A 14,379-nucleotide genomic window follows, 5' to 3' on the forward strand; every position below is an offset into this window, starting at 1 on the left:
GAAGCTCCTCCTTTTACCATTACCCACATTTTAAATATGGCCTGTCCATCTTTGATATGTAGTCAGTGTCTCAGGTCACCCAACTTTCTATTTTAACCAGCCTGCTTTGGGAATGTATATTTAGTTAACTAAAATATTGATTATTCAAAGCTACAAACCAATGACTCTACCAGGCATATTTATTACACTATTTATTAGATGGAGTTATTTTATTCAGTGGAGTTATTTCTATTTTAAATAAGTAAAAGGATTTTAGAGGATGTATGATGGGCCAGTTAACCAGAGAAAAAATGAAATTCTCTGCCTTTGCCACCTTGAAGCAGTCCTCTGTTGTAGGGGAAGGAAAATTCATCATGTCAAACAATAGCACTATTTCATTTTTAAAACAGAAGAGTCATTTGATTATCTTCTGCCAACTAACTCTGTTCCTGATTGGGAGATGGGGATGAGACATAAATGGCTTTTATTTTAGAAAAAAATGGAACTGTCTCACTTCCATGGATGAAGTTTTCTACCTTGACTCTTATGGTCAATATTGTCCCTTTTATTTCTGTTGATTGCCTGTCAGTAATACCTACAGTACAGGACAAGAAGTCTTACTGCCTGGCAGTGATGGAGTTAGGGACAGGATGGTGCAGTGGAAACCCAAGCAGGCTAGAATGGGGAGACAGTGGGAGAGACAGGCGACTTGACTGTTTACCAGTCACTTTTGACACCTCGTGGCTCAGATGGTAAAGAATCTGCCTTCTATGTGGGGGACCGAGTTTTGATCCCTGGGCTGGGAAGATCCCCTGGAGAAGGGCATGGCAACCCACTCCAGTATTCTTGCCTGGGGAATCTCACAGACAGAGGAGCCTGGTGGGCTACAGTCCATGGGGTCCCAAGAGTTGGATACAATTAAGCGACTAACACTTTGAATTTCCGGCACCTTGGCTTCCGGTCTAAGTCTGGTTGATCTCAGATAAGAACACATCACCTCAACGTGGGTCTAGAGCTTAGTCTATGTGACTTACGTTGGCTGCGCTGGGTCCTCACTGCTGTGTGCAGACTTTTTTTTCTAGTTGCAGCAAGTGGGGGCTATTCTCAAGTTGTGGTGCCCAAGCTTCTCATTGTGGTGGCTTTCTTGCGGCAGAGCATGAGCTCTAGGGCCTTCTGGCTTCAGTAATTGCCGCTCACGGGCTATAGAGCACAGACTCAATAGTTATGGCTCACAGGCTTGATTGTTCTACAACATGTGGGATTTTCCCAGACCAGAGATCAGACTCCTGTCTCCTGTATTGGCAGGCAGATTCTTTACCACTGAGCCACCAGGGAAGTTCCAGTATATATGATTTAATAAGAAATACATCCAGTGAACTGGTCTTGCAATCGTGTAAGAAACTAGACCTATATCTCCATCTATCTCATCATAAGATATCACTGTCTCAGACCTTAACCGTTGAAAACAGAATACACAGGAGTGTGAGTGGCAGCTTGGTGTGTAAATTCAGAGGCTCTGAAGTCAAATTTGAATCCAAAATTGCTGTAAAACCTGGTAATTCAGTTATTCTCTGTCTCAATTTTTACAGCTGTGAAATGGACATACTAACATCTATCTCAGGGGGGCCTTGTGAGGGTGAAACCACCTGGCTTGTAATACCTTGGCTTAAGTAAGGTGCTCAGTCGATGCAGAGAGTATCCTTCTAGAGGCTGGCTGTCTCCTCATACCGTCACGGAGGACACCAGTGAGTTCCACAGAGCAGCCGGTAGTGGGTGAGAGGGGCGGTTCCCTGATCTGAGCATCTGGGGAAAGCTGACTTGGATAAGCTGATACATTTCATTACCACGAGGCGTCTCAAAATGTAGGAAGCTTATACTGCGAATCTCTGAGAGTATGTAGCCTTTCCAAACTTAATTTTACCATTTTCTTTAACCAAGAACTCAAAGAACTAGTCATACCAACAGTAGCCCCTTATCCAAATTCTACTCTCCCCTATATTCACGGTGAGGCTATGCCTTACATGGATGCTCTGTTGTCTTCATGACATCCCTTCTTGAGCAAATATGGTTGGAGCCCCAGCAAGGTGAACAGTGAGACTTAATAGAATGTCATACATAGAGTAGATCAGGGCCTTGAAAAGGACATCCAGAGAGAAACTTGCGGTCACTGGGGGATTATCTTCAATCAGACTTAAATCAAGTTGGCCACCAACTTTATATGTGTATATGTGTGTGTGTGTATTTTTCATATATTTTTCATATATATATATATATACACACACACACGCACACATGTCTGTGTATATAGTGATAGGCAATTAAGACTCAAGTCTAACTCTAGGAAATGTTTTTGCTTCTTGACTTTACATAAGATAGCAGGGTCTTCTAACAGTAGCCAGAAATTAAACGTTAGAAGGTGAGGGCTTGAGAGAAAACAGCCATGAGACTCGGAGAGATGCTTTTTTCAGGTATCAGAGGAAACTTCTGCTCCAAACTCTTCAGATGTGAGATGGTCCTTCCATCCTGCTTCTTGCTTCATAACCCAGAGTAAGGCTGGTATCTGTAGAGTTCAGTGCAGTTCTGTTAAAAAGCTCAGCTCCTTATAATATAAAAAGATCCTCAAACATGGAAAAAATGCCTCATCAAGGTGCTTTTACATCTATAAGCTATTTCATCTCATTTTGAACCTGCTCCTCTGTGATTTGGGATTCTTAGAGCGTTAGAACAAAGAGGTGGGGAAAGTCAGGGTTATAGATTTCCTGCTGGTGTTGTTACAAATTATGAAAATGGAAAAACAATAGAAGCTAATAGGATATGGCCTGAAATTGCAACATTTTCCAAAATATCACATGTGAAACATTTTTGTCAGGCCCCAAAGGAAAATGGTTTAATATGGTTTGGGTTTCAATTTGAGATGTCACATTGATGGACTGATATGGGCAGGAAGTTTGGAACTGAGGGTTATTTTGTTATTTACTAATAAATGAGATTACTTCATCACAAGAAAATATCACAGCATTTCTTTTTAATATTTGGGCATAGCAAAAAAATTGGTAAGTCCCAGCAGATGAGAAAGTCCAATTTCTCATGTTTTTGTAAGGATTATTTTTCTCCATTTGTTTTGAGTCGGAAAGAAGCCATTCTCAGCTGCTGCCTTTGTGGAAGCTGGGATCCTCTGTGCCTCTCAGAGTGACATCCGTGTTATTAGAGCGAATTGGCTGCTCAGACATGGAGCGGTTCGTGACGCCCCCTGACCCTTTTGCTCTGAGGACACAACATTTCCTCCCCCAGAAACTGCCCAGAATTCCACGGGAGACGTGTTGGCACCCACACCATCTCGGTTATAAACAGCACCACCTCGTCATCATGCTGTGTCATCTCTTTGCCATTTAAACGGAACAGATGTTATTTTTGCTCCAAACTGGATTGCAAAACATCTTTCTTTCCTCTTTTATTTTTTTTAGAAGCTCCTCTTTGCCAGTTAACATAATCCCGTAAACAATCATACCTGAGTAAGTTGCCTGGTGGAGTGCCAGAAATACTTGTTTTGAAAAGATAGCACATAAAGAACTCGAAAAAAGGATGAGTTAGGTGGGCGGCATTCAGGGAATTGACTGCAAAGCCAGAGCTCCTGATTCCGAGGCTCGGGATGCTATTGATCAGCCTGTTAGAGATACTTTAGATGCCCAGGGTGGGTCTGAGGGGTCAGCCGTGACCTGGGCAGCTGGTGAGCACATGCTGGGTAGTTTGTAGAAGCAGATGTGAAGGAGTAACTGGGATGCCTTACAGCTTCTGAGTGACAGATCCATCTTCTCCGACCAGGTAACTCCCTGCTCTTGAACCCCTCCATGCAACCAGACCTGACAGTGAGCCGAACCTACAGTGGGCCCATCTGTCTACAGGACCCCCTGGACAAGGAGCTCATGACGGAGTCCTCACTCTTTAACCCTTTGTCGGACATCAAAGTCAAAGTGCAGAGCTCGTTCATGGTCTCGCTGGGAGTGTCTGAGCGAGCCGAGTACCACGGCAAGAATCATTCCGGGACTTTCCCCCACGGAAACAACCGCAGCTTCACAACAGTACATCCCAGAAATAAGACGCCCTACATCCAGAACCTGTCATCACTCGCTACACGGACCGAACTGAGGACCACGGGTGTCTTTGGCCATTTGGGAGGACGCTTAGTAATGCCAAATACAGGTGGGTGGTAAGTGTGCGTTTGTGTATCTTCTCGTGTTTGAACATATTATATTTACATGACGATGTCCTGTAAGATCCATTTTTAAGATGTTGACTCTTCCGGTGTCAGAGTGAACGCCACCATAGCTCCAGAAGTTGGCTTGATTTACACGGCAACCAGAAGCAGCGCTGACATTACATTTTGCATCTCAGCATGGACCGTATATGCCATCAGATGCCCTCTTAGGGCTGACAGGCATGCTGGCTCAGAAGGTTTGGGTGGTCCCTAGAGTTTAAGCCCCCTGGAAATATATTTCCTAGAACATGATCAGGAAGCACTGAAAACATACTTTGATATGACTGCCGAATACCATGTTTATAGTGAAGCATGGTTTACAAACAAGTTGCTAGATTAGTGAAATGACACTCAGACTCAAACGTCCTCAGTAACTGACCTAATGAATACAGTCAGCGTCCATCACCCTTGCTATCATGTTGCTTTATGATGAGCAGTGATGGGGGTTCCTTTTGGGGTTGCTCTTTTGAATTCAAGCTTGGCTCCTTGGCTATATAGTTCTCAAGAGTGCTTAAGAGTGTTTTCCTCCTTTTGGTTGGAAGATTTTCATGTTGTTTCGACGTGTACGGCCCAGATAACTTTGACTCTACCTATGCGTTAGTCTTCAGAGCTGCCACCTAAGACCCAGCATGGAGGAAGAGAGCAATCCCCACCCCTAGTTTTTGAGCAATAAGATTTAGGGAGTGTTCTAAATCATCACTGTCAGCTTAGAGGAAAGGGAAAATACCAGATCTGCCGTTGTTGTTAAAGAACTGGATAGCATTGAGCTGGGATCGGCAGGGCCTTAGCAGATTTCTCTGTAGGGCAGAACAAACCCACCTAAATTATCAAGCATTTTATCTTGTACAGTGAATTCTGTAGTAGGACTAGCCAGACGCTACTATTCTACAGCCTGACCTTCTAAGTAGATTAGTGACTTGTGCCTGCCGTTTGTTCCAAGTTGATGATTGGTTTTCCTATATCCTTTGCTTCATTAAAAACTTAATTTCAGGGAAATAGCCCTCCAATGCAGACCCAATGATGATGTTGTATTCTAAATTTGCAATTCTCTAAATCTTCCTGGATGAGTAGGACGTGGTAAGAATCTTTTTATATATATATGTATGATGCCCTCCTCCTGGTGAATATGACAGACAGGAGGTCCATATGTAGGGAGCAGGTGGCCATATTTACCAGGTACCTTTCTTCTTGTTTACTTCCGTGGCAGCTCAGACAGTAAGGAGTCTGCCTGCAGTGTGGGAGACCCGGGTTCGATCCCTGGGTTGGGAAGATCCCCTGGAGAGGGAAATGGTTACCCACTCCAGTATTATTGCCTGGAAAAATCCCATAAACAGAGGAGACTGGCAGGCTACAGTCCATGGGATCCCAAAGAATCAGACACGACTGAGCGGCTTCATCTCTTGTTGTTTAGTTGCTGAGTCATGTCCAACTCTTTTGCGACCCCATGGAATAAGAATCTGTAAATTGCACATGCGGGATCTAGAAAAGGAAAAGATGCAGACCCTGCCCTTTTGAAGAGAAGAGTATGTGTATACATCAGAATTATGAATTTGCATGTTGAGTTTTTGTACTTTTATATTTTTTCTACTTTCTTACCTGATGGTTGCCACTTAGGTGGCTCTGAATAGTTTCTGGTTGAGTAGATGGGTCCACACTTGTCTTCCCATCCTCATCTGTGTGTGTGTGTGTGTACATTTACACACCTGTGGAGGGATTGCCGAGATCCATCCATGTATCACCTGTGTTTAATGTTCATCATAGAACGTGAAATGAAATAATGATGGCAGGTTTTTTTCTTGCTTCCCTTCTGACTTGAGAAGCATTTAGGTTGACACCCCAAAGTTCCAGTAGCGTTATCTATGATTCCCGAACAACTCTGTGAAGGGGCGTTTTCAGAGCTCTGCATGAGAAGCCCTAGACCAGACTGAAGCTGTTCACTGGGAATGAATTTGAGGAAAAATAAGTGCAGGGAATTGAAACATATGCTCTGTTATTTGCAGAACATAAATGTAAAAATGCCCTGGGGAGCTAAAGTCTAAAGAAGCGAGGCACAGAAATTAAATTGTCCTCATGCTATCCATCCCAAGTTATTGTGGGGTGCCTGGCGATGGTTTGTGAGGAAGGTTGGCAGCATCCCCACACTCTAAAAATCATTTATTATGCAAAATAGGAACCAAAAAACTCAGGTGGTTCTGTTGTGCTCTCAGGGTAGATGGAGTTTGGGGGAGAGTATATTCTTTAATCAGAAAAAACTTGTGAATGACATGTTGGAAATGGATACATCTTTAGGGGACCGCACGTGTGAAGAGTTCCTACAGAGCAGTCATTCTTCATAACATATAACTTGCCACCAGCACCATCAGCTCCCATGACCTTTGCCTCTGGTGTTTGACCATCTTCAGTTTCCACATACAATTTAGATAATTAAATTGGGGGAGGGAAGTATGTTTAAAGGATCATCATACAAGTTCTGATGGAAGGAAAGACGGGATGGTTTAAAGCTCCAGTGATCCTACACATTCAGGTTGAATTTCGGTGTATTATGAATAATGTTTCAATCTAAACACAAGGAATTAAGCTGACTTGAAAGGAATGCGATATGATCTGCTCTGCAAACAGCCCTTCCTCAAAAGTCCACATATACCTATTTATTCTGATTCGATTTGGGAGTGGACTGTCAGGCCCTGATGATCTGCAGAAGACTGCACATCTCAAAGCCTGGCTGCTGGGTTTTTTTTTTCCTTTTTACTGAAAGTTTTCAATCCTGTTCATTTACTCATATATTCATGTTTATTTTCTGAGAGCTTACTCTCTGCCAGGCATTGTGCCACATGTTACAGATGTAACAAACCATTAGTGTGTGTTTTTTTTAAACACACTGTATGATTTTATTTGAAAATTTAGAAAAGACTAATCAACATGTCAGAAAGCAAAGAAATGATCGTCTGGGTTGGCAATCGAACCGACTACTAAAGGGTGCAAGGGTGCTTTTTGTGGCAGTGGAAATGTTCTATCTTGATTGTGATGGTAACATGAGCATATACACTTGCCCCAAAGTTTGTTGTTAATTTGTATAACTTAAGCGTGTGAATTATACCTTAATCAGGGAAAAGAGAAAAATGGGAGCACAACAGAACTCTTTTGGGTTAATTGCTCAGATGGCATTATTTCTTGATGGTGACTTTCTGTGCTCTATCTCTAAATAAGGTCTAAATGTCTCCGTTATCATCATAGTCTAAAACAGAGGCAACAAAGTGCGATGGCAAGCTAAGAATACAGAATGTCTAGGGTTGTGTATTCGGTTTGACATTTGCGCACGCTGAATATCACGCGTATAATCATTTCTGCTCCCCAGCAGGGAAGGATGTAATGGAGCCCACTTCATTTGGCAGCTCCATTTGAGGAAGGATGGGCAATTAGAGGAGGAGACTGATCAGAGGCCACTGAATATGGCAATTACTGTTCTACTGTTGACATTAGGGTCCAGAATATAAATAGATACCCTAGCTGAAAAGCTGTGAGCAAGATGTAAATGGGCCTCATTTTTAGTGAAAGATACTGATGATAACTAATGTGTCACTGAAGAATGTTCATGAATGCGAACCACACAACTTGTTTTGCCATGAGTCTTCCATTTCTCGATTCTATAGCAGCGAACAGGAGCACAGAAGGATTATCAGTAAAGCCTGCCATCTCTAGATTTAAACTTAGCAGCAGCAGCCTGAAAGCTTCCTGTGTAATTACATTAGCTGTAATGAAAGGAGAAAAGGTGAGTGCTGCATTATTCAAAGGATAGAAGGATACCCTGAGATTTTACTTTGTCAAGATCTCAACTGTGTCTCTATTTTTTTATAAGCAAGAAGCTACTTTAAGGAGACTCTCTGCCCTCTCTAGACTCTTCTCTTTTGGCCAAAGTGAAATATTTACTGCATAGCATTCAGGAGAAAAGAGAGGAATTTCCCAGTGTGGCATGAGGTGCCTTCCCGTGCCCACCCCACCTTCGTTACATGATGTTCCTGAAGTGAGGCTCCTGAGTTTTCTTTCAATTGGACATTGATATGAATACGGCTAAGTCACCTTTAGCCTTAATCTTTTCTAGCTTCTGTTTGGAAATACAGAGCCAAATAGTGGCCACACAAGTTCCTAAGCTTATCCACAAGTTTTCCCTTCTTCAGTTCTCTTGACAAAATACACCGCTCCATCAGTCACCTCCCTAAGCTGACTTTAAGATGAACCCTTTAGAAGACAGTTACACACCAGGCTCTAGCGAAAATGTTAAATGGCTCGCTCATCATCGTAGATACCTTTTCAGGAAATGAGTGGATAGAAACAAGGCAGAGATACCTTTTAAATTTTAGAGCCGACTAACTGATACACTGAAATTCTTAGTCTCAGATACGTATGATAGTGCCGGGTGTCAGGATACCTAATCTTATAAATAAGAGACTTTTTACAATGCCAGGAAGGCTTTAATTATTGAAATTTCTATTTACACTGCCGTTCAGCAGAACTTGACACGAACAAAGAGATTCCACTGTGTGTTTATATATATATACACATACACTCTTTTTCATTAGGGTTTAGCCCAGCATAGCAAATGTAGTTCCCTGTTCTGTTCAGTAGGACCTTGTTATTTATCCATTCTATACATAATAGTTTGCATTTGTTAACCCCAAATCATCCTTCCCTGCCCCATTCCCCCTTAGCAACCACACATCTGTTCTCTCTGTCTGTGAGTCTGTTTTGCAGGTAAGTCCGTTTGTGCCATGTATTAGTTTCCACATGTAAGTGATACCATAAGTTTCTCTCTCACTTTTCTTAGTATAATAATGTCTAGGTCCATACATATTGCTGTACATGGCACTATTTGATTTTTTATGGCTGAGTAATATTCCAGTGTGTATACACACACCCCACATCTTCTTTATCTGTTCATCTATTGATGCCCATTAGGTTGGTTCCAAGTCTTGGCTACTGTCCATAGTGCTGCTCTGGACATAGGAGTGCAGGTATCTTTTTGAATTACAGTTTCCTCTGGACATCTGCCCAGGAGTGAGATTGCTGGATGTTATGATAGCGCTCTCTAATTTAGTTTTCTGAGGCACCTCCATACTGTGGTCCATAATAGCTGTATCGATTTACATTAGGAAGACTTTAAGTAAAAATCTAAGTATACACTTGAATGATATGCCTTTCTGTATGTCACTGAAGGAAACAATATTTTCTTATTTTGGACTTTGTGAAACTCCTATAAATTGCTGTGAGGTGGTCCATCTTTGAGAGCATCTGTAAGTTATTCAGCTGAGGTGCTTCCGGATAACTGGAGAATCTACAAGTAACTTCTTGGCCTTTTCTGTTTCAGGGGTGAGTTTGCTGATACCACATGGCGCCATCCCAGAGGAGAATTCCTGGGAAATTTACATGTCCATCAACCAGGGTGAACCCAGGTAAGAGACAGAGAAGGATGGCATATTAATGAGATCTTAAGTATGAAATGGAACTTCTGCAGAAAAGGTAATGTGACAGAAGTATGTGGGGGAGAGTGTAAGCTACGTGACTGGTAAGGGGGAGAAAGCAATTGCAAACCTGTTGGCTTTCCACTTGTAGACTGCTAGCAAGCCAAGTCACCAACATCTAGACAACAGACACCAAAATCAGTAGCTGTCCTAAGTTGCTTCGGTCATGTCCAACTCTCTTGGGACCCCATGGACTATAACCCGCCAGGCTCTTCTGCTCATGGGATTCTCCAGGCAAGAATACTGGAGTGGGTTGCCATTTCCTCCTCCAGGGATCGAACCTGTGTCTCGAAGGTCTCCTGCACTGGTTCTTTACCAATGGCACCACTATCAGTAGGGTTTCCCCACAAAGAGTCACTGTCTCGCAGCACCCTCCTCTCAAAAGAAAAACATATCCTCCTGGGGGTACTCCGGGGTACTCTTTGGTTTTACACATTATGAAAAATGCAGAGAATAACTGATTTGTGACCTTTTAGCATCAGCAGAACACCTGCCCTATAGCCGAGAGACAGTTTCTTAAGCAATTTTTCTCAAAGAAAAAAATAGTCTACACTTCAGTAGCTTTCAGATCTGACAAATTTCAGCAGCATTAAATTCAATTACATGAACAAATACAAATCTTGCCTCATACTTTTTTAATGAAAGTAGCTGGTTATTTTCCTAGTGCAACTATGGTGTTTGTAGAAATGTTGCCTTCCTCCACATAAGATAAACCAAACTCCTCTTTAGAAAGCAATTTCTCTTATCAGCTAGATCTGTATACCTCTGGCATTTTCAGCCGTAACATCTTGGTTAGTTTAGAATAGATTTTGTTGTTGGAAAAAAAAAAAAAAATACACGAAAGAAAAACAGAGAAACAGATGGCTTGAACAGACTTTGATAGCTATCTCCATAAGAGGATTTGTTAGTATCCAGTGGTTTTCAGTTTCTGCTCTATGGGATTTGAGAAAAATGGAAGAAAAGGCTCTGCTAGTTGGCTGTTGGGGAGGATTGCTTGTAAGCCATGCTATGTTGGGCTCTCGTGTTATCTGCTCAGTTCTGTAGACTGATGTCCTTTAGCTGGGCACCTGGAGACATTCCAGTGTTTAAGTATCTGCACTTGGCAAAAGGCAAACCAAGAAACAGAAGTTTTATTCAAAATCTCAACTAAGCAGACCTCACAACAAACTTCTCTGGAATAGTCACCGTGTTTTTCTCTCTTGGGATGGATTTATGGAAGCAACTCTACCTGTTCAAAATTGAGGTCATGGTCAATTACACATAAGCTTCTAAATGCATCATCCTTCAAAAATCAAATTTGAGGTAGAATCCAGGCAACCTTGCCTGAAAATCATGGCCTCTTGCAAACCCTCCTCCACTCTGCATCCTGTTCCCTTTGTGGTAATGAGTCTACAGAGCCTGTGTTCAGCTCTTTCTTCACAAACCCATCCCTACTTTCTTCTACCACATTATGCGAGAACCAGCCTAGGAGTCTTTCACAAATTCAAAGGCACCTAATGCACAACTCACCTCAATCCTCACCTCTTAGACCCTTCTTCTTAGGAGGGCAGAGCTAGATTGTGTCCGAAGACATCAAATATGCAAGGACTTAAATAAAAAGGCTCAAAAGTGGGGGAACTAGCTCTTGGGACATCCTGAAGTTGAAAGAAATAATAAAAATTTGCCAGGGCCCAAGGCTTTGAAAGATGCATTTGGCCTCCTGGGATCACACCCTGCTAAGCTTTGCAAGTTTCAGGTTTATCAATTTGGTTTACCCATCTGTAGCTAAGGTGTAAGTTCATTGCTGCCTTTCCGGAAGTTGGACAGAAATAGGAATGATGTCCAGAACTTCCCATCTATGAGGTGAGCATGTAACAGAGGATGGAGTAAAATTATAGGAAGCACACATTTCCATTTGCCAAAACCTTCCCAGCTGTTCCTGCCTCTCAAGGAAATGACTGGTCACTAAACTGCAGCCCACTTACCCTTCCTTGGCTGTTCTCGCTCCTTTTTAAGGAGCTCCAAGCTACATACTGAAAAAAAACACTAAAAATAGGAAATGCCTTTTAGTTCCTCTTTTTTTTAAAGCTCAGGTAAATTTTTTCCATCCTTGCTAGGGGGCTGCTCCAATCTGAGTTCTGCTTTTAATCCTGTGATTAATCAGGAGACCACTGACTTACCTATTCAGTGTCCTCTCTTTTCTTTGTAAGATCACTTGAAAACCCATTTTCATCTTATGCTGTCTGTCATTCTGATCTGGACGAGCTCAGATTAAGACCCATTTCCCCAAGTTCGTAAAGCTGGAACAGCCCTGCTCTGACTTTTAGTTCAGAAGTGTGAGAATTGGACTTTCTGACTGCCCATCTTGATTCTGTGTTTAAGGCTGTTCCATTCTCCTATTGATGATACATTTCTGTTACTCTTTCCTGAGTTACATCCCTGGTGCAGCAGGGTGATGACTTAGTGGAACTGTAATGGATGGCACAGATGCAAATTCTTTAGCAGATACCCAGGGTTGTAGCTGTGTGGAGTGAACCACAGACTCAGAACAAACCCCTGTATTCAAATAGTCTCAGATGGATATACTTAACATTTTGGTAAGTTTCAAGTAAGTTTGTTATTTGTCTGAATTGAATGTGCCCCATCTCTCTTAGAACATCCTACTTGCATACCTGGGAAATTTCCAAGAGGGGATTGTGTTGAATTAGCCAAAAATTTCATTCAGATGTTACAGAAAATCCAAACAAACTTTCTGACCAGTCCAATACTTTCTGTTAGGTGGAATGATGTCACTTTCCTTCCTCAATGTTCCTGCTTTGTCTATACTCTCAGACTTGAACCACCATCCTAATGAAGCTTTTCTAACCACCTCTTCTATCAGTCTGGACCTTTGGTTGGTCATAATGCAGAGGAAATAAACTCTGCTGACTTTGCACGCATATAGGTACACATTAAATAGTTTGCTAGGAGGAGACCTTGCATCCTTGGAAAAATACTTACTTACCTCTGTCTCAGTATAACTTGCAAGGTGTTTAAGTCATTTAGTCTCCCCAGTAAAAAGTAAAATCTGTGGTTTGTACAGATTTTGCAATGAGTAAAAAGATGAAGTTTCCAATAAAGGAAGATGCTCCGCAAGGATGTATTACTTACCAGCTGATTTGGAATTTGACTTCAGGACATCTGACTCCAATTCCATGGCTCATAGACTAAAGGATGCCACCTCTCCTTGACATCAGAGACTTTAACAGCTTTCTGACCTTGCATTACAAGGCTTAGACCCTGGAATTGCTCTGTGAAAGAAGCAGACAGAATCAAGTTGAACATTCCTTAGACATCTACAGTGGTAAATTGCTGTTGTTATGTTATAGCTGAGAGAAGAAAGGCTGGAAACAGGTGTCACATCAGTGCTGAAACTTAGTGGACATGATGTGCAGAGACTTTTGAACTCGGTGGCTAAGAGTGTGAGCTCAGGCATCTAAGCCCTGGGTTCAGACTCACTGCTCTTATTCATGTGACTCTAGGTAAGTTAATGAAACTCTTTGACTGTGGGTATATAGTGGGTACCTATCTATTAGGGATTTTTATAGGATTATATGATATATACAGTGATACTATAATATTAAAGATGATAAAGTAAATCCTAATTAATACATTGTATTTGATAAAATATTTTACCTATTAATACTTTAGATAGGTTATATGTCCTTTAATCTTCTCATCCCTCCTGTATAGTAAACAATAATTATTCTTCTAATTTTGTAGATTTGAAAATTAAGACCAAGAAAATTTAGTACATTAGCCTTAGGTGGTAGTGGGATTGGGCACCAAAACAAAAGTTTTTGACTAATAATGTATTTTTTAGACTGTGTCCCACTTTAAGGCATATTATTCTTGAGTCTGGTAAGACATGTTTGATGAGACACAGGGCTTATGCCTAACAATGGGAATACCATGAAACATACAGAGAGGGGTCCAGATTTGTGGAAGACAATGGTAATGTGATAATTCAATGTGAAATTATGGTGCAATAGAGAATTTCAGAGAGATCAGTGGGGAAATGGAGGAGACTTTAAGTCTATTCTAAGGATGGATTTACAGAGGGGGTAGCAGGGAAGGTGGCTAAAAGATCTGCAGAACTTAGCCAGACAAGAACAATGTAAGGGTTATAAAACCCAGGGATTTCTAGCTCCAAGATACATTTTCCAGTATTTCTACACAGTAGAAGGTAGGAAGGGGGTGTTTAAGAGTAAATAAATCCAGGCTCTATTACTGTTGTTATTTAGGTGTAGTTGCTTTACAGTGTTACTTTCTGCTGTATGATGAAATGAATCAGCCATATGTATACAACTTCTTGGACCTCCCTCCATCCCTGATCCCACCCCTCTAGGTCATCCAAGCACCAAGCTGAGCTTCCCACCAGCTGTTTTATACAGAGTCGTGCAGGTCTGTCAGTCCTAATCTCCCAATTCATTTCATACCTCTTCCCCTCCTACCAGTGTCCACACATCCCTTCTCTGCATCTACATCTCTATTCCTGCCCTGCAAATAGTTCACCATTCTTTATAAATTCCACATATACGTGTAAATATATGATATTTGCCTTTCTGTGTCTGACTGACTTCACTCTGTATAACAGTCTCTAGGTCCGTC

The 14,379-nt window shown here is 41.7% G+C and overlaps 1 protein-coding gene across 4 annotated transcripts in view; it reads left to right on the forward strand.

Moving 5' to 3' along the window:
* The window catches only part of UNC5D (unc-5 netrin receptor D), a 603,713-nt gene that overhangs the window by 523,448 nt on the left and 65,886 nt on the right, over positions 1 to 14,379 (forward strand). For all 4 annotated transcript variants that reach the window (XM_043454535.1, XM_043454537.1, XM_043454536.1 and 1 more), the window contains 2 exons: positions 3,802 to 4,179; positions 9,597 to 9,681. In XM_043454535.1, the coding sequence (XP_043310470.1) occupies positions 3,802 to 4,179; positions 9,597 to 9,681 (463 nt within the window). The remainder of the gene's footprint in view (positions 1 to 3,801; positions 4,180 to 9,596; positions 9,682 to 14,379) is intronic.

Source organism: Cervus canadensis, chromosome 31 (genome assembly GCF_019320065.1).
Source record: "Cervus canadensis isolate Bull #8, Minnesota chromosome 31, ASM1932006v1, whole genome shotgun sequence".
NCBI lineage: Eukaryota > Metazoa > Chordata > Mammalia > Artiodactyla > Cervidae > Cervus > Cervus canadensis.